Source organism: Macaca fascicularis, chromosome 1 (assembly GCF_037993035.2).
Source record: "Macaca fascicularis isolate 582-1 chromosome 1, T2T-MFA8v1.1".
Lineage (NCBI taxonomy): Eukaryota > Metazoa > Chordata > Mammalia > Primates > Cercopithecidae > Macaca > Macaca fascicularis.
Genome location: NC_088375.1, coordinates 117,318,226 through 117,340,043, shown reverse-complemented (window position 1 = coordinate 117,340,043; position 21,818 = coordinate 117,318,226). Strand labels below are relative to the sequence as shown.

General features: G+C 42.1%; 1 protein-coding gene across 2 annotated transcripts in view; it reads left to right on the top strand.

Annotated features, from left to right (window-relative positions):
• TTF2 (transcription termination factor 2) overlaps window positions 1-21,818 on the top strand; it is a 45,912-nt gene that overhangs the window by 4,055 nt on the left and 20,039 nt on the right. For both annotated transcript variants that reach the window (XM_005542197.5, XM_005542196.5), the window contains exons 4-11: window positions 9,436-9,502; window positions 10,951-11,943; window positions 12,265-12,379; window positions 12,727-12,909; window positions 14,587-14,735; window positions 16,292-16,373; window positions 18,509-18,628; window positions 20,725-20,875. In XM_005542197.5, coding sequence (XP_005542254.3) covers window positions 9,436-9,502; window positions 10,951-11,943; window positions 12,265-12,379; window positions 12,727-12,909; window positions 14,587-14,735; window positions 16,292-16,373; window positions 18,509-18,628; window positions 20,725-20,875 — 1,860 coding nt within the window. The remainder of the gene's footprint in view (window positions 1-9,435; window positions 9,503-10,950; window positions 11,944-12,264; window positions 12,380-12,726; window positions 12,910-14,586; window positions 14,736-16,291; window positions 16,374-18,508; window positions 18,629-20,724; window positions 20,876-21,818) is intronic.

Below are 21,818 nucleotides of genomic sequence, written 5' to 3'. Positions count from 1 at the left end.
TGGGGGAGGTTGCAGTGAGCTGAGGTCCCACCACTGCACTCGAGCGTGGGTGACAGAGGGAGACTCCCTCTCAAAAAAAAAAAAAAAAAAAAATTCTCTATACAAGTTATTTGTCAGATATTTGTATTGTGAGTATTTTCTCCCAGTCTGTGGTATGTGTTTTCTTAATTGCTTTTTAAAAAGCAAATGGTTTAATTTTTTATGAAGTCCAGTTTATCATTTTTGTATGGTTTGTGCTTTTTGTCTGATCTCCAAGAAATCTTTGCCTACCCCAATGTCACAAATATTGCCATGAATTGTCTAGAAGCTTTATAGTTTTATTTTTGTTTGTTTGTTTTTTTGAGAGAGAGCGTTTCGCTCTGTCTCCCAGGCTGGAGTGCTGTGGTACAATCTCAGCTCCCTGCAACTTCCGCCTCCTGGGTTCAAGCAATTCTCATGCCTCTGCCTCCCAAGTAGTCACAAGTAGCTGGGACTACAGGTGTTCACCAATAATTTTTTTGTATTTTAGTAGAGATGGAGTTTCACCGTTTTGCCCAGGCTAGTTTTGAACTCCTGAGCTCAGGCAATCCACCCATCTCGGCCTCCCAAGGTGCTAGGATTACAGGCGTGAGCCACTGTACCTGGCTTGTTTTTTTTTTTTTTAAGTAGCTTTTTAATATAGGTCTATTATCTACACTTTAAATTACTTTTGTATAGTATATAAGGTAGTGTAGAGGTTCGTTTATTTTTACATATGTTACCAATTGCTTTAGCATCATGTTTTGAAGAGTTTCCTTTTCCCATTGAAATGCTTGGCATCATTGTAAAAAATCAATTGATCTAATATATGTAAGTCTATTTCTGGGGTTGCTAATCTGTTCCATTGATCCATTTGCCTATCTTTACATAATTAATCAGATAAAATAGTGTGAGTCTTCTGACTTTATTCTTTTGCAAGATTGTGTTGGCTATTCTAGGATCTTTGCATTTCCATATAAAATGTACAATCAGCTTTTAAAAATTTCCACAGAAAACCCTGTTGGGATTGCATTGAATCTATGTAGATCAATTTGGAGAGACTTGTCAATATTGAGGCTTCCAATCCATGAATGTAGTGCATTTATTTATGACTTTAAAAATGTCGGCCGGGCGCAGTGGCTCATGCCTGTAATCCCAGCACTTTGGGAGGCTGAGGCAGGCAGATCACGAGGTCAGGAGATCGAGACCATCATGGCTAACACGGTGAAACCCCATCTCTACTAAAATTACAAAACAGTAGCGGGGCGTGGTGGCGAGCGCCTGTAGTCCCGGCTACTTAGGAGGCTGAGGCAGGAGAATGGCGTAAACCCGGGAGGCGGAGCTTGCAGTGAGCCGAGATCGCGCCACTGCATTCCAGCCTGGGCGACAGAGCGAGACTCCGTCTCGAAAAAAAAAAAAAAGTCTCTGAGCATTGTTTAATAGTTTTCATTAGAGAGTTCCTATACATCTTTTGTTAAATTTATTTCTCAGTGTTTATGTTTTTTAATGCTGTTGTAAATGGAATTTTTAAAATTTCATTTTTGGATTGTATTCTGCTGGTACAGTGGGGCCGGTAAGGCTTTATTGCATGAAGTTATACTCTACTGATACTTAAAACCATTTACGTGCTACTGGAGGACCTTTACCATACAGACACACTGTGGTAGGTGTTAGGAAGCCACTGAAGGATTTTTGATCCAATTTGCATTAAAAGAAGAACTGTGGAGGACAGATTAGAAAGTGAAAATAGAGCAAAGAGACCACTGAAATACTAGCTACCATTGAAAGCCCACTACATACTTTTTTTTTTTTTTTTTGTAGAGACAAGGTCTCACTCTATTACCCAGGCTGGTCTCAATCTCCTGGGCTCAAGCAATCCTCCTACCTCAGCCTCCCAAAGTGCTGGGATTATGAGTGTGAGCCACTGCACCTAGCCTGTTTATTATCTTTTACCTTCATATAATTTGTTGTGATAGATGTCAATATCCCTGTTTACCAGACAGATGAAGAAACTACCATTGAGACAGGTCAGAAAGGGAATCTGGTTATAAAGTGGCATTGCTGGGATTTAAACCCAAGTCCAACTGATTCCAGACACACCAACTTTCTCTTAAGTGAGAGGTGATGGGCCTGAATTGAGGTAGCAGCAGTGGAATTGGGTGCAGTTAGAATGGAGAAAACTTGCTGAAAGAGCACTGATAAGATGTATTTCCTGGCAGGGCATATAAGCGTGTTCCTTCCTCCATTTTTTCATCTGGAATATTGCTCACAGTGACCCTAACTTCCCTGGGTTGGAGGACTCTGAGAGAGAACGTGTGTGATGGCCTCGGTCTGGTGTGTGGCACATTGTCAGTGCTCAGTAGGGAAATGGTTGCTAAGGTGGGACTTCTGAGTAATGTGTTTACATTAAGCAGGACAAGGAAGAAAGGTCAGTTGGTAGAGTATTGGGATGTGTGGCCAACATGTACAGCTTTGGACTAATCATGTCTGTTTGTTTTTTTTTTTTTCTTTTTAAGAGTCTTGCTCTGTCACCCAGGCTGGAGTGCGGTGGCACAATCTCAGCTCACTGCGACCTCTGCCTCCCAGGTTCAGGTGATTCTCATGTCTCAGTCTCCCGAGTATCTGGGATTACTAGTGTGTGTCACGATGCCTAGCTAATTTTTGTATTTTTAGTAGAGACGGGGTTTTGCCATGTTGGCCAGGCTGGTCTCGAACTCCTAGTCTCAAGTGGTTCACCTGCCTCAGCCTCCCAGAGTATTGGGATTACAGGCGTGAGCCACCACACCTGGCCAAATTGTGTCTTATTTTCATGTGAAACCAGCTAGAAAAATGAGTGTGCAGCTCTGAAGAAAGGCGTGATTGAGGTCAGAATTTTGAGAACTTGCTGTTAACATTCTTTGTACTAGATGGATGAGACTGAGAGGGGATTATTATTTTAAAATAGAACAAAAAAGTATGTTACATGTATTTCTCTTATCCCAAATCCAGAACACTATTACTAGGAGGTACTTACTGGAGCTTTAAAAAGGTTGTCTTAGGGCTAGGTGTGGTGGTTCACACCTGTAATCCCAGCACTTTGGGAGGCCAAGGTGGGCAGATCACTGGAGGGCAGGAGTTCAAGACCAGCCTGGCCAACATGGTGAAACTCCGTCTCTACTAAAAATACAAAAAATAGCTGTGCGTGGTGGTGGGTGCCTGTAATCTCAGCTACTTGGGAGGCAGGAGAATCACTTTGAGCTGGGAAAGCGGAGGTTGCAGTGAGCCAAGATCACATCATTGCACTCCACCCTGGATGACAGAGCAAGACTCAGTCTCAAAAAAAAAAGGTTGTCTTAGGACAAATAAAAGTAAAAGGCAGTTCTCAACACACAACAAATTAAAAAACAATAACAACAGAAAACCAGGTACCCTGATAGGTGGTATGGACTGGACATTTAAACAGAAATAGATAAGCCTATATATGGATGATGGCTTCCGTAGTGAACATTAAGGGTGTTGAGCCAGAACCCCTGGAGAGTGACCTAGGGGAGTACAGCCTTTCCCTCACACAGTCTGGGTTTTCTTTTTAAGAACTTAAGTATTTTACATCCTCTAATTCATAGTATTATGTTTGGCTTAATATAGCCAGGAGACAGGTGCAACAGAGTAATGGAAGGGAGGTGTAAACTGAGGTGAAGATGCCCATTTTTTCATCCCTTGCAGTGTAGCTGCATTTGTGTGCAGATCTCTAACTGAAACACCAGATGGCACCACTCACCAGCATTTGACTGGCCGTTCGGCAATGGCTTTCTGTGTACAGGCAGTAAAGGAAACTGATAATCTCAGTAGAACCAGGGGGAAGAAATCTTGCATTGACATGAATGATGTGGCACACCCTGGTATACAAATGTTGGACATTGTCATTGAGCTGCTGAGTTCACATTTTCCTTTCTCTCTGTTTCTCACAGAGCTTTCACTCTCAAGGATACAGGGTCAAAATAAATGGAAATATTTCTTAGATGTGGGTAAAACAAGTTTTAGTTCTTTAAATAATTGGTTATGGTATCATTCTGAGCAAACTATCGCAAGGACAGAAAACCAAGCACCGCATGTTCTCACTCATAGGTGGGAATTGAACAATGAGAACACTTGGACACAGGAAGGGGAGCATCACACACCGGGGCCTGTCGTGGGGTGGGGGGAGCGGGGAGGGATAGCATTAGGAGATATACCTAATGTAAATGACGAGTTAATGGGTGCAGCACACCAACATGGCACATGTATACATACGTAACAAACCTGCACGTTGTGCATATGTACCCTAGAACTTAAAGTATAATTAAAAAAAAAAAAATTCACCTCCAAAAAAAAATTAATTGGTTGTGGTGAGATGTTCAAAATGTTTTACTTTTAATAACCCTTGAAACTTCACATGTGTAGAAAACTCCTCGTGTTGTTGACTATTGGGTGAAATTGACCTGCGGATTATCTAGCCCTAGTATAGTGAGCAGGCTGATGACAGAGAGGCAACCAGGCATGCGCCAGACCCGGCCAGAACCTTGGGCCCCACCAGCTGTGAAGGACTCACTGAATAAAGCCATACTTATGAGGCGGTGTACAGTACCATGCACTGCACTGTGCAATAATGGGAGCAATCCCTGTGTATAAGGATAGTAACCCTTTGTAATATGTGCAGCAATTACGTTTTCCCAGTTTGCTTTTTGTCTTATAATTTTGCTTATAGTATTTTCATCATATGGAAATGTAAACTTTTAAAAACTACTAAATTCTTTCTCACCTCAGTCAAAATTACTAAATTCTTTATTTCTCAGCTTCAGAGTTTTATCCCATGCTTAGAAAAGCCTTCTTCGCTCTAGGACTACAAGAATATTCATCTCTGTTTTTTTCCTAGAACATTTACAATTTTTTTTTTTACTTTCACTTTTTTTTCCATCTTGAATGTTCATGTAAAAGAATGAGGTAGAAATTCGGCTTTATGTTTTTCCAGAGCTGGAGCATGTAAAGATGTGAACTCATAATCCCCAAGGAGCCTTTAACACAACTGGAATAAGAGTTAGACGTACTGAGATTGGGATGCAGTCTCCTCTGCACGTTAGAGTGCTAAATTGAAGACGTTCAGATGCCAGATGGTTCTCTGACTCTCAGACATACAGTTCAGGGCTAGGAAGGTTACATAGAAAGTGGATGAGTTGAGACCTGAAGTTGTCCTTGAATGACCTTGACAGTTTTGATGGAGGAAAGGACAAGGAAGTGTTGAGGCAGAACAGCTTCAGCAGAAGTGTGGATGTAGGAATAAGCAGGGTGATCAGCTAGAGTGAACTTGGCATTTCTGTTGCCTATCAAGACCTTGGTATATATCAGGCTTTGCTCTGATTGTATTTTGTCTTCATCATGACCGTATGAGGTATGGACTATATCATTTTGCCATTTTACAGAAAAGGAAACTGCCACAGGGAGCAGTCAGTTAAGGTGTCTGATGTTTCAGAACTAATTCTGTGGTAGGGCTGGGATTCGAACCAAGGAGGATAGTTCTGGAGGCTGAGAGAACCGCAGCCTTGCTAAAGTGAATGCACTTGGCAATGTTATGTTGAGTTGGACGGTTACCTTTAGGAAGATGGGAGGATTTGTGTTTTGGTGGAGAAGTCAGGATTGAAGAGGTCTGGCTTCCTCTAGCTGGTTCCTTCATCGTTATTGCCTATAACCTCTGTCCTAGAAAACAATTAATAAACATACTGCAGAAATTAATGCTTTTCTTTATAGTGGAATTGATATTTGCTTTGTCCGCAAAAATATATTTCCACTGCATTCTTTGTTGATTTACAATATAATAAAACATAACAAACAAACTTTTTATCCTAAAATCAGAAAAGCCCATCCAGATTGATTTTAATTAAAAATGTAAGGGAAAGCATTTTTAGCACTGTGCCTAGCACATAGCAGATGTTCAGTGTGTTTCCTTCCTTCTTTCTCCAACTCTTGCCCTTCTGAAAGTCTACATGGCATGAGTTTTAAAGTAGACACTACAGTCATGAGTCATTTAGCAATGGGGACATATTCTGAGAAATGCGTCATTAGGAGATTTGGTTGTTGTGCGAACGTCACTGTGTGAACTTACGCAAACCTACTTGGTATAGCCTAATACATACCTAGGCTACAGACCTGTACAGTATATTACTATACTGAATACTGCAGGCAGTTGTAACACAGTGCTAAGTAGTTGTGTATCTAAACAAAGAAAATGTACAGTAAAAATACAGTATTATCTCATGGGACCACAGTTGTACATGCCATCCACTGTTAACTGAAACATCATCATGCAGCATGTGACTGTACTTATGAAATATTCTTTCAGTAAAGATTTCAAGTACTTGATATGCTTTAAACAACAGCAGGGATTTGTTCTTGATTTATTTCTGTAAGTAGTAGCACCCACTGATGGCAGCTGGTACTTTGAATTTTATGCATTCAAAGCATTTCAGAAATTGTATTACATATGTTTAATATAATATCCTATTGCAATGAGAAAAATTAAAGAAACCAGTAAGGTTTTAAAAATTGTGAACTTGGATGGGAAAATCGTGTTTGTACAAGAGGGAGGGGCTGGACCTATTTTCTTTTTAGCTTAACTTTTATGGACTACTTGTCCATTTGGGCTTGTTCATCTTTGTTTATGTGTCCTGGTGAAGTAGTGGCATCAAGGGACTGGGACCTGCTCAGGACTCCTGAATTAGGATGCAGACTGTTGTGAGTCATCTTGTACATCGTGGGACTAATTTAAGAAGTTAGAAAAAGAACAATAAATTACACTGAAGGAAAGCAGAAGGAAGGAATTAATGTTGGTAAAAATTACATTTAATGAGTTAGAAAGCAGGATATAGATAATTAATAAAGAAAATCAGAGGCTCACCTGGTCAAGAAGAACAGCACAAATACATAATATGAGAAATAAGGAGCTGCACCACAGACGTATTGAAACGTACGTGAAATGACGTATGCGTAGTTTCACTCCTTGTGCCACTGCTTTTAATAGTAAAGGATAAGAAACAGATGAACTGCCCACCAAGAGGGTTCTGGTTAAAGATAACGAAACATCCTATACAGTGGAAAACCGCAACTGGAAAAAAAAAATAAAAACAAGGGCCTTCTTTACATATATGTTACTATAGAAAAATTTTCAAGGTACTAGGTAAAAAAAGAAAGGCAAGGTATTTAGCAGTATGTATGTTATGCTACCCATCTGTGTAGAGGAGGAAGAAAGAATGTATATTGACTTGAATATGCATTTAAAAATCTCTTGGAAAGGTAAACAAAAAACTAATGAGCAGTTACATGTTGGGAGAGAAGTGAACCGGGCAGATAGGGTATGAAGGGGCTCCTCACTGTGTTTTTAATACTTATGGATTGAATACGTTACCTATTTCAACAAACAAAATATATATTTTTAAAGTTCTTATTTAATCAATTAAATTTTTTGAAGAGGTATTTTAGGTAATGACATAAATCAGTTCTATTTTATGCAGCAATACTTAATTGTGTACAACAGGCAAGTCATAGTTGGGAATAAAGAGATCATATATGGTTTTTGCCTTCTAGTAGCTGAAAATATACCTGGACAGTCAGCTATATTTTATAGCTGGACAGTCAGCTTTATTGGGTTGCTGTAAATGTAATTGTGTTTTTTGCCATTAAAAGTAATGGCAGAGAGGCAGTTCATGGATTAAACAGGGAAGGGAATATGGGGAAACCTTGCCAAGCAGGTATGACTTAAGCTGGGCCTTGAGGGACCAGTAGGACTTCCATAGCTGGAGATGGGGAAGATGGTAGACAGATCGGGATGATGAGGATATCCTTTGGATGGAGAGTAGTACCCATGCAAAGTCTAGTAGACTGGAGGGTGCATGGCTTAGTGCGGCAGTGGAACAGCATAGACACCTCTGGATAGCTGGACTATGGGCTATGTTTGTGTGTGCAGGGACTTTCTTGCACTGGGATGTTAAGTCTGTATTCAGCCTTCTTTTTTTGGTGGAAAGAGTGTAAATATATACAGAAGTAAGATAGGGTTCTGTAGCATGAACTTCAATAATTGCCAGCTCATGGCTACTCTTGTTCTGTATGTATCCTATCCACTTCACCCCGTAACCCCTGCCCTATTTTGAAAGAAATCCCAGATAACATTATTTCATCTGTCAATATTCTAGTATGTAGCTTTAAAAGATATGGACTTTTTTTTTTTTTGAAACAGAGTCTCACTCTGTTGCCAGGCTGGAGTGCAGTGGCGCAATCTCAGCTCACTGCAACCTACCCCTCCTGGGTTCAAGTGATTCTTCTGCCTCAGCCTCCTGAGTAGCTGGGACTACACCACCATGCTGGGCTAATTTTTGTATTTTTAGTAGAGACGGGATTTCACCAGGTTGGCCAGGATGGTCTTGATCTCTTGATCTCGTGATCCACCCACCTCAGCCTCCCAGAGTGCTGGAATTACAGGCATGAGCCACCATGCCCGGCCAAGATATGAACTATTTTTAAAAATGTATTTTTATGTTTTAGAGAAGGGAGTCTTGCTGTGTTGCCCAGGTTTGAGTGCAGTGGCTATTCACAGGCACAATCTTAGCACATTGCAGCCTCTGGCCTCAAGTGATCCTCCTGTCTCAGGCTCCTGAGTAGAGGGGACTGACTACAGGTGTGTGTCACTGCATCCAGCTGGACTCTTAGCATACCAGTTGGTGTACATATTTTCAGTGGATTCATAAACTGTCATAGTTTTATTAGTTTTTATTTGTTTAAATCAGGATCCAAATAAGGTTCACAAATTGGAATTGATTAATATGTCTTTTAAGTCTCTTTAGTTTTCCCTTCATCTTTTTTTCTCCCTTGTAACTTATTTGTTGAAGGGATCAGGTTGTTTGTCCTGTAGCGTTTCCCACTGCCAAGATTTTGCAGATTATATTCTCCATGGTCTAGTTTTACGCGTTCTTCTGTTGTTTCTATTTCCTATAAATTGGTAATTGGATCTAGAGGTTAGTTTTTTGTTTGTTTTGGCTTGGTTGTTTTGGGTTTTTTGGGGCAACATTGCTTTATAGCTAGTGTTGTGGCCCCCCTTCAGGGACACACAGTGTCTGGCTATCTCTCATTTCTCTGATTTTAGTAGCTAGTGCTGATCAGTGTTTCTATTTCAGTCATTCGTTACAGACTAAAAAGAATAAACCTGTGTGCATTCTCTGGCGACCATGCCATATTTATTCTTTGACTTCTTAGCCTTATAAATGTTCTGTGCAGTAAATAATTTTTAAATGTGTATATAAAAGTAATTGGTTTCAAGTGACCTCCCAAAGCCAGTATCAAATAGTTGCAAGATGTTTTCTTGGATTAAAAATAAGCTTATCTCTTGTTCTAATGGATTTTCATAGCCTTGATTATTTGTGTTTTATACTTCATTAGATTGTTCTTCCGATGCATTAGAAGTAAGGCAGAGGGGAAACGCTGGTGTGGAAGTATTCCATGGCAGGTAGGAATTATTCATCTGTTTTCAAACCTGTTGTGTTAAGACTTTTAATATGCAGCATCACCTGAAAGTACCTTGAAGTTCACATAAACGAGTTGGTCTTCATCAGACTGTCCTGAAAGATAGTTTTCTTTAAGCAAGGTAGGCCCTGTTGGGACTTTAATTCAAAGGAACATTTGGTTGTAATCAAGATTAATTATTTGCATCCTATTCACTTAGTAAATATAAATATTTACTAATACAAATATTTATTTGAGGTCTTAAATGCAGTCAGCATTCTTTTACTTAAGAAAAAAAATAGATTTCCTTGACTAACTCTTGTATCTTTTTATAGAGGAATTTCTACTTGATATTGGTATAAGCTCCTAGAATGTTCGAACTAGGAGGAGCGTCTCCTCTGAATAGGAGAAGGCCTATAGATATTCAGTACATAAGGAACTAGAACCAGGGAGATGATAAGACTTGTTTTGGCAGAGGTATGGCTTGAACTTACGATTCTATATTACCACAGTAAAATCTTCCTAAAGCCAAAATCAAAGCAAGTGTTTTAAGACAATTAGGTTTGGGGAAAAGTTCATCTTTTTTTTTTTTTTTTTTTAAATTGAGACGGAGTCTCGCTCTGTCGCCTAGGCTGGAGTGCAGTGGCGCAATCTCGGCTCACTGCAAACTCCGCCTCCCGGGTTCATGCCATTCTCCTGCCTCAGCCTCCTCAGTAGCTGGGACTACAGGCGCCCACCACCACGCCCGGCTAACTTTTTGTATTTTTAGTAGAGACGGGGTTTCACTGTGGTCTCGATCTCCTGACCTTGTGATCCGCCCGCCTCGGCCTTCCAAAGTGCTGGGATTACAGGCGTGAGCCACCACGCCCGGCCGTAGTTCATCTGAAGAGAACAGTTTTTTTCTGAAAAGTATACACTGTGGCCATTGTGATTGTAAAAGCACTTTGGTTTGTCACTACTTTTCCTTGAGGTCTGGAAAAGTGTGATCATGGACAGAGAAGGAATGAAGCATTGAAAGTACCGTGAAGAAATGAGTCTTTTGTGGGTCTGGCATGTCATCTTTTCTAGACGTGGAAATGGTATCAAGAATGTTCAGGAAATATTGGACTGCTTTTACTGTGTTTCCATTTCTTCTGCAGAATAATCCTAAGTGAATTAACGCAGGAACAGAAAACCAAATATCATATATTCTCACTTACAAACAGGAGCTAAACATTGAGCACCCATAAACATAGGAACAATAGATACTGTGAACTACTGGAGAGGGGAGGAGGGCATGGGTTAAGAAACTCTTGGGCACTATGCTCACTGCCTGAGTGCGATATACTCATATAACAAAGCTGCATGTGTGCCCCCTGTATATAAAATAAAAGATGAGATGAAAAGGAAAGGCATTCTAGATAGGACATTTGCATTAATATTTTATATGAAGATTAATTATTTTGTCTTTAGGATCCTGATTCCAAAGAACATTCTGTCCCCAATAAGTCTCAGCATGCATCTGAGACATTTCATCATTCTTCCAGCCGGCTGAGAAATCCATTCAAGGTACTTGACAAGAATCAAGAACCAGCTCTCTGGAAACAGCTCATCAAAGGTGAAGGTGAGGAAAAGATGGCTGATAAGAAGCAAAGAGAAAAGGGAGATCAGCTTTTCAATCAAAAGAAGGAACAGAAGCCTGAATCGATGGAGAAAGATCTCTCATCTGGCCTGGTACCAAAGGAAAAACAACCTGTAGTTCAAGAGAAGCAGCAAGAGGAGAGAGCAGAGATTCAGTGTGAGGCAGAGGAGACTGGAGGCACTCACAAAAGAGACTTTTCTGAAGTTAAATCTCAACAGTGCCAAGGTAATGAGCTTACAAGACCATCTGCATCTTCTCAGGAGAAATCAAGTGGTAAGAATCAAGATGTCCAAAGAGAATCAGAACCTCTGAGAGAAAAGGATACCCAGCTTTTGCCTCAAAACGTTCACAGTCACAGCTCAATAAGCAAGCCCCAGAAAGGGGGACCCCTCAACAAGGGGTACAAGAACTGGGAGGCTAAAGAAACAAAGGCAAAGGATGGCCCTAGCACACAGGCCACGCAGAAAAGCCTGCCTCGGGGGCATTTCCAAGAGCGGCCGGAGACCCACGGTGTGCCTGCTCCTGGAGGACCAGTGGCTCAGGCTGCACCAGCAGCACCAGGGCTTTCCCTGGGTGAGGGCCATGAAGCTGCCACAAGCAGTGACGATGAGGAGGAAGATGATGTTGTTTTTGTTTCCTCTAAGCCTGGGAGCCCCCTACTCTTTGACTCGACTCTGGACTTACAGACGAAGGAGAACCTCCAATTCCCTGATCGAAGTGTGCAAAGAAAAGTATCTCCGGCCTCAGGTGTTTCCAAGAAGGTGGAGCCCTCAGACCCAGCAGCCCACCGTGTCTACCTTACAACACAACTGAAACAAAAGAAGGTAACTGTTGACTCGTGTTTTGTTTTTGAGGTCAGAGCATTGCTTGCTATGGGCAGATATGAGATCTCATTGCTGCAGAAGGGTTAAATATGTTCATATTGAAGGTTTTATAGGTGTGTGTTTAGTTTCTGCCTTTTCCCCTATTTATATTTTCAAGATTGGTAAGCCAGCTGGGTTAAAATTTTAAAAAGGTTCTGGTTTTTACACACATATTTAAAAGAGCATAATTTCAGAGTTTGGGCGTTTCAGGCTATTTTAATCTGAAACTATTCATCTAACAGTGTGAAAAGAGAGATCCATTTGATGGAATCTGTTTTGCAGAGCACACTGGCATCAGTGAACATCCAGGCTCTTCCAGACAAGGGTCAGAAGTTGATCAAACAAATCCAGGAGCTGGAGGAAGCGCTCAGTGGTCTTGCCCTTTCCCCAGAGCAAGGTAAAGTGGCTTATGCCTCAGAACTCCGGGTTTGCGTGGACTTTACAAGAGACATTTGGAAGCCCTTTTAATAAAGAATGTGTTGATTCATTCACTTTTCCATTGTATTATCTGCTTCTGAGCCTTCTTTCACATTACACCTATGGTTCATAAAAAACCTTTCTCCTATTTCCTGTGGACTCTACTTTCTTCCCCCATTGTTTAAGCAACTGTTAAAATGCTACATTCTCTAGGAATCCTTCACTGGAATGGTGATGATCCCTCTCTCTTGACCTCACCTCCACACATACGATCCCTTCACTTAGTTTGCTGAACTTTATTCTGCTCTTCCCTTGTTTTCTGAGCAGGAACTAATGAGAAGAGTAACAGTCAAGCGCCACAGCAGAGTCACTTCACCGAAACTACCACTGACCCTCCCCACCTGGTGCCTCCCCAACCCCTTCCTGGTTGTGGTACCCAACCCGTGGGTTCTCTAGAACTAAAGTCTGCCTGCCAGGTGACTGCTGGAGGATCCAGTCAGTGTTATCAAGGTAAGACCCAAGGGCCTGGCCCTGCTGTGAATAGCCACCCCTGTGAGTTACGTGCCACCTGGTACAGTAGTCACCTCTTATCCACACTTCCAGTTACCCTTGGTCACCTGTGGTCCAAAAAGAGGTGAGTACAGTACAGTAAGATATTTGGAGGGAGAACGATACAGAAACCACATTCACATAACTTTTATTACAGTATATTGTTATAATTTTTCTATTTTGTTATTATTGTTAAACTCTTCCTGTCCCTAATTTATTAAAGTTTAAAATAGGTATGAATGTGTGGGAAAATAAAAAAACAAAACAAAACATCGTGTGTATAGGGTTCAGTACCATCCACAGATTCAAGCATCCACTGGGGGTCTTACAACATATGCCCTGTGGATAAGGAGGGACTACTGTAGATGTCTTTGTGCCCACATGAGGGGAGAAGCCATTCTTAAGTCGTAAGTTGCCCATATAATAAAGATTGTGCAGCTCAGTAGAGCTTTGCATTGTGTTACTTAGCTTTCTGTGAGGGCACAGACTGTGTCTACCTTGTTCACCACTGCATGCTGATTAGTCAGCCCAGTGGCTTGCACACAGGAGTCATCCAGTCAGCATTTGTGGATGAAAACTCTTAGCTCGCATCATTATGAGGTAGGCAGACCTGCAGATATGCTCTTACTCCTTCGTGTGTGTGTGTGTAAGACCGAGGAGAGTGTGTGTGTGTGTGTGTGTATGTGTGTGTGAGACCGAGGTGTGTGTGTGTGTGTAAGACCGAGGAGAGAGTGTGTGTGTGTGTGTGTGTGTATAAGATCGAGGAGAGTGTGTGTGTGTGTGTGTGTGTAAGACCGAGGAGAGTGTGTGTAAGACCGAGGAGAAGGCCGGGCGCGGTGGCTCAAGCCTGTAATCCCAGCACTTTGGGAGGCCGAGACGGGCGGATCACGAGGTCAGGAGATCGAGACCATCCTGGCTAACATGTTGAAACCCCGTCTCTACTAAAAAAATACAAAAAAACTAGCCGGGCGAGATGGCGGGCGCCTATAGTCCCAGCTACTCGGGAGGCTGAGGCAGGAGAATGGCGTAAACCCGGGAGGTGGAGCTTGCAGTGAGCTGAGATCCGGCCACTGTACTCCAGCCTGGGCGACAGAGCGAGACTCCGTCTCAAAAAAAAAAAGACCGAGGAGAGAGTGTGTGTGTGTGTGTGTAAGTGTAAGACCGAGGAGAGTGTGTGTGTGTGTATGTAAGACCGAGCAGAGTGTGTGTGTGTATGTGTGTGTAAGACCGAGGAGAGTGTGTGTGTGTATGTAAGTGTGTGTAAGACCGAGGAGACATGAGTCAAGACTGAAGACTAATAGATCCACAGAGAGCAATAACACCCTATTAGCTAAGTGTTTCCTTCCTGAACTTTCTAGGCAACTTTGAATTCAGAGGTAACTGCAGAATGAAGATTCCAAGTAGAGCCTGAAATGTGTAATAGGATCAGTTGACAGGAGACTGATCAGGAAATAGGAGCTTGGGTTGGCTGGCAGTGACTAGAAAAGCAAAAGCCAATTGCTTCCCAATAGAGAACTCTTAGAGAAGTGGAAAGTTGAGGAGAGTAGTTAACAAGGAGGGTAAGAAATAAATACAGGGCCATTTCTAGCTAAGTTCACTCTAAAGGGATAAAGAAAACATACTTGTGACATCTTTTAGGTAACACCTATTTGTACGCACGCCATACAAACCAAGATCACGTTCACGCAGTGTGGAAAATCACAAGTGAAGCCATCGATCAGCTGCATTGCTCACTTGAGTCATGTCCTGGTGAGACGGCTGTTGCGGAAGATCCTGCTGGGCTGAAGGTGAGCCAGGGAAGACTCCCGGTGCAGTCCCCTACGACAGTGCTCCAGCAGCCCCATGAAACTGCTGCAGAGACACTTTCTGAGATACCTTTCCTACAGATAGATGCTTGAATGCCTTCCCTTGCAGAATCCTCTCCTTTTATGCTTAACAGCCAAACAATAACAACAAAACTCCTTTTTTAAAAAGTCATAAAGTTACGTATTTCTGTAGCAGTAAAGGATCCATTTGTTGAGTTGGTAGGTGCCACAAGAATGTGAAAGAATTGCTGCTTGTAATGAACTAGTTGGGGTGAAAATACATATACAATATATATATAAAACAGTTAGCAAAGGCTTTAAGGCAGAAATAAGTTGTACCTTGTAATATACTATAAAGTACAAAAGGGATTCAGAATAAAGGAAACATCACTCTAGGTCAGTGGTTATTTGTTGTCTGCCTACTTTGTGCCTTAAAGGAATTGAAAGCCTTTAGATAGCAGAGAGGAAAGGAACAAAACACCGCAATTAGAGGAGTGGTGACTAGTGGGAAGATAAAGAGATTGGTATTCAGAAGTGGTGATCAGGTGTCATCAGTACCTGAGCCAGCAGTAGCAGGTGATGTTACTGAGTAGGAGCCTGGCGTTGGTGAAGGATTAGATCTGAATAGCTCAAGATATACTGTGGAATCGCTGTAGCATTTAAGCAGGGATGGCCGATGAGGATTAGTTTCTCTCACAAAGTACAAGGTAAACTGGAGTACAGAAGGACTAGAAGGGGGACTCTGGTCAAAAGGCTTTTGAAATTTATGACCAGTAGTGCAGACTGGGACATTGGCTGCAGAAAGTAGAGGCAAATTTAAGAGATAATGAGGAAATGATGAAAAGCCAATGTAATGGCTGCTGAAAGTAGAGTCACAGGTCTGTTAAAAGCATAGAACTGGGCGCAGGGGCTCACACCTGTAATTCCAGCACTTTGGGAGGCCGAGGCAGGCAGATCACTTGAGGCCAGGAGTTCAGGACTAGCCTGGCCAACATGGCGAAACCCCATCTCTACTAAAAATACAAAAATTAGCCGGGCATGCACCTGTAATTCCAGCTACTTGGGAGGCTGAGGCAGGAGAATTGCTTGAACCTGGGAGGCGGAGGCTACAGGAAGCTGAGATCACGCCACTGCACTCCAGCCTGGGCAACAGAGCGAGACTATCTCAAAAAAAAAAAAAAAAAAAAAAAACCCACAAAAACTATAGAGGTGGATTTTGAGTGATAAGCAGACAAATCAGGACTCTCACTTGGGGTGTAGGGGGACTCTTAGTAGAAATGCCTAACATTAGATGCAACCCAAAACAAACAGGGGCAGACCAGGACAGTATGGTTGCGTCTAATGTTAGGCATTTCTATTAAGAGAGGGTGCTGGTAAGGACTTCAAGGTGAAATGAACGGTCTACATGAGGACAGTTAGAATACTGAGGGGATCACTTGCAGAAAATGAAAGAGTAGAGTGTAGAGTTTGTATAGCCAGGCTTGGCGTAGCCTCTCATTAGGAATTTATGCTTAGCATTTGGTTATTACTTTTGTCAGGTCCCTTTGTTACTACACCAGAAGCAGGCATTGGCTTGGTTACTGTGGCGGGAAAGTCAGAAGCCACAAGGAGGAATTCTGGGTAAGTGTGGTATTATAAGAGCCAGCCTTTATTGGATGCTTAGGCATTGTGCTAAACACATAGTGTTGTTTTATTTAATTCTCTCAAGAACTCTATGAGGCAGGTACTATTATTCCTCATTTTACAGGTGATGAAAGTGAAGCGTGGAAGTGTTAAGCAACTTGCTCAAGAGTACTCAGTTGTAGGATCAAAGATTTTGGTTGCCAGCAGTAGAAGCTGACTGGCTGATTAAATAGAGGAGGAGTTTATTTTTTGGCGGCCCCCACAATCTCTGGGAGATATGGAGTGCCAGGCTCAAGGCCAATTTCAGGAGCCATGGCTACAGTCAACACACAAACAGTAGTCTATTGCCTCCCTCTTTTTTTTTTTTGAGATGGAGTTTCGCTCTTGTTGCCCAGGCTGGAGTGCTGTGGTGCGATCTCGGCTCACTGCAACCTCCACCTCCCAAGTTCAAGTGATTCTCCTGCCTCAGCCTCCCGAGTAGCTGGGATTACAGGCCTGTGCCACCATGCCTGGCTAATTTTTTGTATTTTTAGTAGAGATAGGGTTTCGCCATGTTGGACAGGTTGGTCTCTAACTCCTGACCTCAGGTGCTCCACCCGCCTTGGCCTCCCAAAGTGTTGGGATTACAGGTGTGAGCCACTACGCCCAGCCTAACAGTAGTCTATAAAAAGCATCATAGCTCCTTTGCTTCACCAAGTGCTAGAGGCAACCAGTGCCACCCCAAAGTCAGTTGTTTCTATAGCCACTCTTTCCTGCAGAAAGGATTTCACAGGGAGTCTCTTTCTAAAACTGCTTATACCTGAATTAAAGACGTTTATGAGTACATCTGATATATAGAGCTAGGTCATATTGCTAGTGCCTTAGTTGCAACAGAAACCAGAAAGCAAGTTTTCCACTCTGCTTTGGTGACTTGTCAGGCTAAAATTTTCTAAGGTGTTCAATTTTCAGAAGCCATGATAGATGTCCACTATGGCTAGTAAGTGACTGTGTCAGTGGTCCTCAAGACCACCCCCAGGTTCGATGATTTGCTAGTAGGACACAGCATATGGTCATACTCACAGCTATGATTTATTACAGTGAAAGGATATAGATCAAAATCAACAGAAGGAAAAGTCGCAGGGGCAAAATCCAGGGGAAACCAGGTACAAGCTTCCAATATCCTCCCAGTGGAGTCCCATGGGATATGCTTAATTCTCCCAGCAGGGAGTTGTGACAACAGGCGTTCAATGTTCCCTAGGAAGCTCATTAGAGATTTAATGCCCAAGGTTTTTACTGGGGGCTGGTTACATAGGTGGCTTCAGCTTGGTATATACTAAGTTTTCCTGCTCCTAGAAGGAAAGCAGGTGTTCAACATAAACCATATTGTTTGTACAAAACAATTTAGGCAGAGTGATCAACTCTTACCTTACATCCGAGTTTCCAGAGGCAACCTTGTAAGCAGGCCTTTCAAAGGATAGCAGACAGGCCTAGGGGCCTGCTATGTTCATTCTTTTTCTGGACAGTAGCAGGGCCAGAATTAAAACCGAGCCCATGCTCTGACATTCTACTTCTGTTATGGCAGAATGATTATTTTGAGTGGGTCAGGATTGCAGTCTGTTAAAATGAGGATAACAGTACTCTGTAGAGTATGAATAATAAATTAGATAAGCTCAGTGATTGGTACAACGACAGTACCCAAGAAATGTTCATTTATGTCCTTTTTTGATGAGTAAGTTAAGGGAATGGAAGGCTATTGTAACTCCAGGAATGTTCTGGTACTGGTAAAGTAAGTAGTAGGATATATCTACTGGACATTTTTTACTTTTGGAGGTAACGGATCATCAAACTGTGATACTGCACATTGTGCAGGTAACAACATAACATAGGGACTAGAATAAGATTCAAATGGTAAGTTTTAAATTTTACAAGACTCATAGTAAATGTCTTGGACCTAGATCTCAAAGAGCAAGTGCTAGGGTTCCGCTGAATAAGGAAGATAAAGGAGCCATTAAGGTAGGCACAGAGTAGTGACTGGAGTGGCACTGACAGCAGAGAGAACAAGGGGTAAATGTCTGCCAGTGGTTTCTCCTCTTGAAGTAGGGTTGATTCTTTGCCCTAAGCAATTAACTCTTAATTTTGCTTTTATTTTCTAGCGGATGATATGGGCTTAGGAAAAACCCTGACAATGATTGCACTCATCCTGACCCAGAAGAATCAAGAGAAAAAGAAAGAAAAGGAGAAAAGCACAGCTTTGACATGGCTCTCCAAAGATGGTAGACCGAAGTGCCTTAATAGCCTGCCATTCCCTACGTCATTTGAGCCACCCAAGAGGGGAACGTTTTCAGCTAAAAAAGGATACCTTTGGTCATATTTAATTATTCTACTGGAAAATCAGTATTAGATTACTCACCTATCGTATCATTTCTGATGCTGAGTATACTAATTATAAGTGATCATTTTTTCCCTTTTAATATAAACTAGGCAGAATTTTATGGAGAAAGGTGAGGCTCTAGAACACTTAATTTAAGCATAATAATAATTCTTATTTTTTGAGACAGAATCTCGCTCTCTTGCCCAGGCTGGAGGGCAGTGGCATGAACACAGCTTACTGCAGCCTCAACCTCCTGGGCTCAAGCGATCCTCCCATCTCAGCCTCCCAAGTAGCTGGGACCACAAGTGTGCACCACCACACCCAGCTAATTTTTAAATTTTTTTGTAGAGACAGGGCCTTACTGTGTTGCCCAGGCTCGTCTCAAACAACTGGGCTCAAGCAGTCATCCTGCCTCAGCCTTCCAAAGTGCTGGGATTACACGTGTGAGCCACCATGCCTGGCCAATAATTATTATTTTTGTAAATATTGGGGAAATAACCACAGGGTAGATTCAAATTAATTTTTTTAAAGGAAGATCTGTCACAAATTCACATTTTAATCACTATAGTGGAAGCTATTTTCCATGTTTCTGAAATTCTAGAAGTTCTAGATTATAGACACTTTCTATCTTAGCAAATGTTTTTAAAATGTAGTAACTTTAGCCAGGCACAGTGGTACGCACCTGTAGTCCTAATTGAGGGAGGAGAGTCAGGAGAATCGCTTGAGCTTGGGAGCTTGAGGCCAACCTGGGCAACATAGCAAGACACTGTCTCTTAAAAAAAAATTAAATAAAAAGTAAGAACTTTACAAGTACTTTAAAGATTGAATATGTTATGTATAGATAATACTACATGTAAGTTGCCATGTATTTGAGTACAGTTCTCAGTTGCTTAGATAGATCAAAAATCTATGGCATCTGCTCTCAGGGCCTCTAATGAGCACTGTTGCAGCTGGGTCCTATATCCCTTTGTGGGTAGTAGCAGCATGTGTGAGTAGCACAGGCATACACACGCAGAGATGAGGGGCCATGGTATAAACAAATCATCACTAATTGGTTCCAAACCAATGTTTGCTTATTTTTTAAAAAAGGTTTCTGTACTTAATTTTAAGGTAGAAGTACATACAGTAAGTTATGCTTTTCAGAAAATATAACAATACTCCATACGCCTGTGTAATGAATCAACTCAAGAGGAGTTAGGAAATGATCCAGCTTTCACCTCCAGCCACTCTGAAAGCACATTCCTTTTTCACACTAAGGTCATGTGCCACCCACTTTCCTCCCCCTATTTAGCCTCTCTTTCTGCCTGTACTTTTAGCGGAGAAAATAAATAATTAAGTGTTTCAGTTTAAAAGACCATTTCTTGGCCGGGCGCGGTGGCTCAAGCCTGTAATCCCAGCACTTTGGGAGGCCGAGATGGGTGGATCACGAGGTCAGGAGATCAAGATCATCCTGGCTAACACAGTGAAACCCCGTCTCTACTAAAAACTACAAAAAACTAGCCGGGCGAGGTGGCGGGCGCCTGTGGTCCCAGCTACTTGGGAGGCTGAGGCAGGAGAATGGTGTGAACCCGGGAGGCGGAGCTTGCAGTGAGCTCAGATCCGGCCACTGTGCTCCAGCCTGGGCGGCAGAGTGAGACTCTGTCTCAAAAAACAAATAACATAAATAAAAAAAAAAAAAAAGACCATTTCTTCCATTTCCTATTTCACTGTAGGCTCTGTATAGAAATAAGAGCAATGGTTAAACATATTAACTGAAGGAGTAAAGTCAGTCAGGAGGAAGAGGTAATGCCTTTAAGTTAAAGGCTGGTCAACCACGGTGACTCACGCCTGTAATCCCACTGAAGGAGGCTAAGGCAGGAGGATCACTTGAGCCTAGGAGTTCGAGACCAGCCTGGGTAACACAGCAAGACCATGTCTCCATATATTAAAAAAAAAAAAAAAAAGTTAAAAGCCATTTGGTATATGTAACTAGGCACTGATTTTTTTTCCCTTCTCAAGACTCTTCTGAGTTGACTTCCCATGGAACACTAATCATCTGTCCTGCCTCCCTGATCCATCATTGGAAAAATGAGGTGGAGAAACGGGTGAACAGCAACAAACTAAGAGTCTATCTCTACCATGGGCCAAACCGGGATTCACGTGCCAGAGTGTAAGTGCAGGAATTCGCAGTTGTGGGGCCATTCAGCACCTCTGCTCAAGGGCCTTTGGGCCTTTACTCTCCGCCCGAGATTTCACTTAATCAGGAAGCATATTCGTGAAGGCCAAAGACAGATCTTCAGTCTCGTCACCATACAGCCTTTGCCTTGTATCCTGAGGTCTATTGGTGATCTTTTGCTGTCCTTGTCATTGTCCTCAATGAAAGCTGCCCTGTGAGGAGGCCTGAGATGCCTGAGCTGCCAGTCAGGTGGCAGCAGCATTCCCCTAGTCAAAAGAGATGTTTCGCAAGGCCCTCATGGCTGCTGGACTTCTCATTCCAGGTGTATGTAGTGTGAATGGAACCGGCCTAGTTCTACAGAGCATCTTGATGGAATGCTAATGATTAGTTGCTATAGGTTGATTATATTTTTATGACTTTTTAATATATGAACCATCTAAGATGCTTTAGACTCAATAATTTAGGATGATTAGAGCTAACTGTAAATTCTTGAAGAGGGATGCTCAGAAAGGAGGAAAGAAAATGCTTCCCCACGTGGCAGTCTTAGTCTTAGTCTTTGTCTTTTGGTTTTAAAGGAATTGTTTTCTGTTCTTAATAGCGAAGTGAAGATCTAGGTTGAATACTGGCTGCTGTAGTCAAGGATGAGAACAAAGTTATTTTTGCTTCTAAGTAATTTCTCTCCCCAGCCTCTAATCTGGATATTTTATCTCCTAAAGAACAGGGCAGCAGTCTTTCAGGAGTAAGTTGTTAGATTGGTGCCCCTCTGTCTATGACACACCAGTTCTCATGACTGAGAGTCGCTTCTGCAGGCAAAACGCATCAGGGTGGCAGTGGCAGGCCTGCAGGCCTTCCCTGGCATAGATTACTGTGAGTTACCTGCCTTTGTTCTAAATTTTTAGTTAGAAATAAATTGAATCTCACTTGATTTTTACTTTGA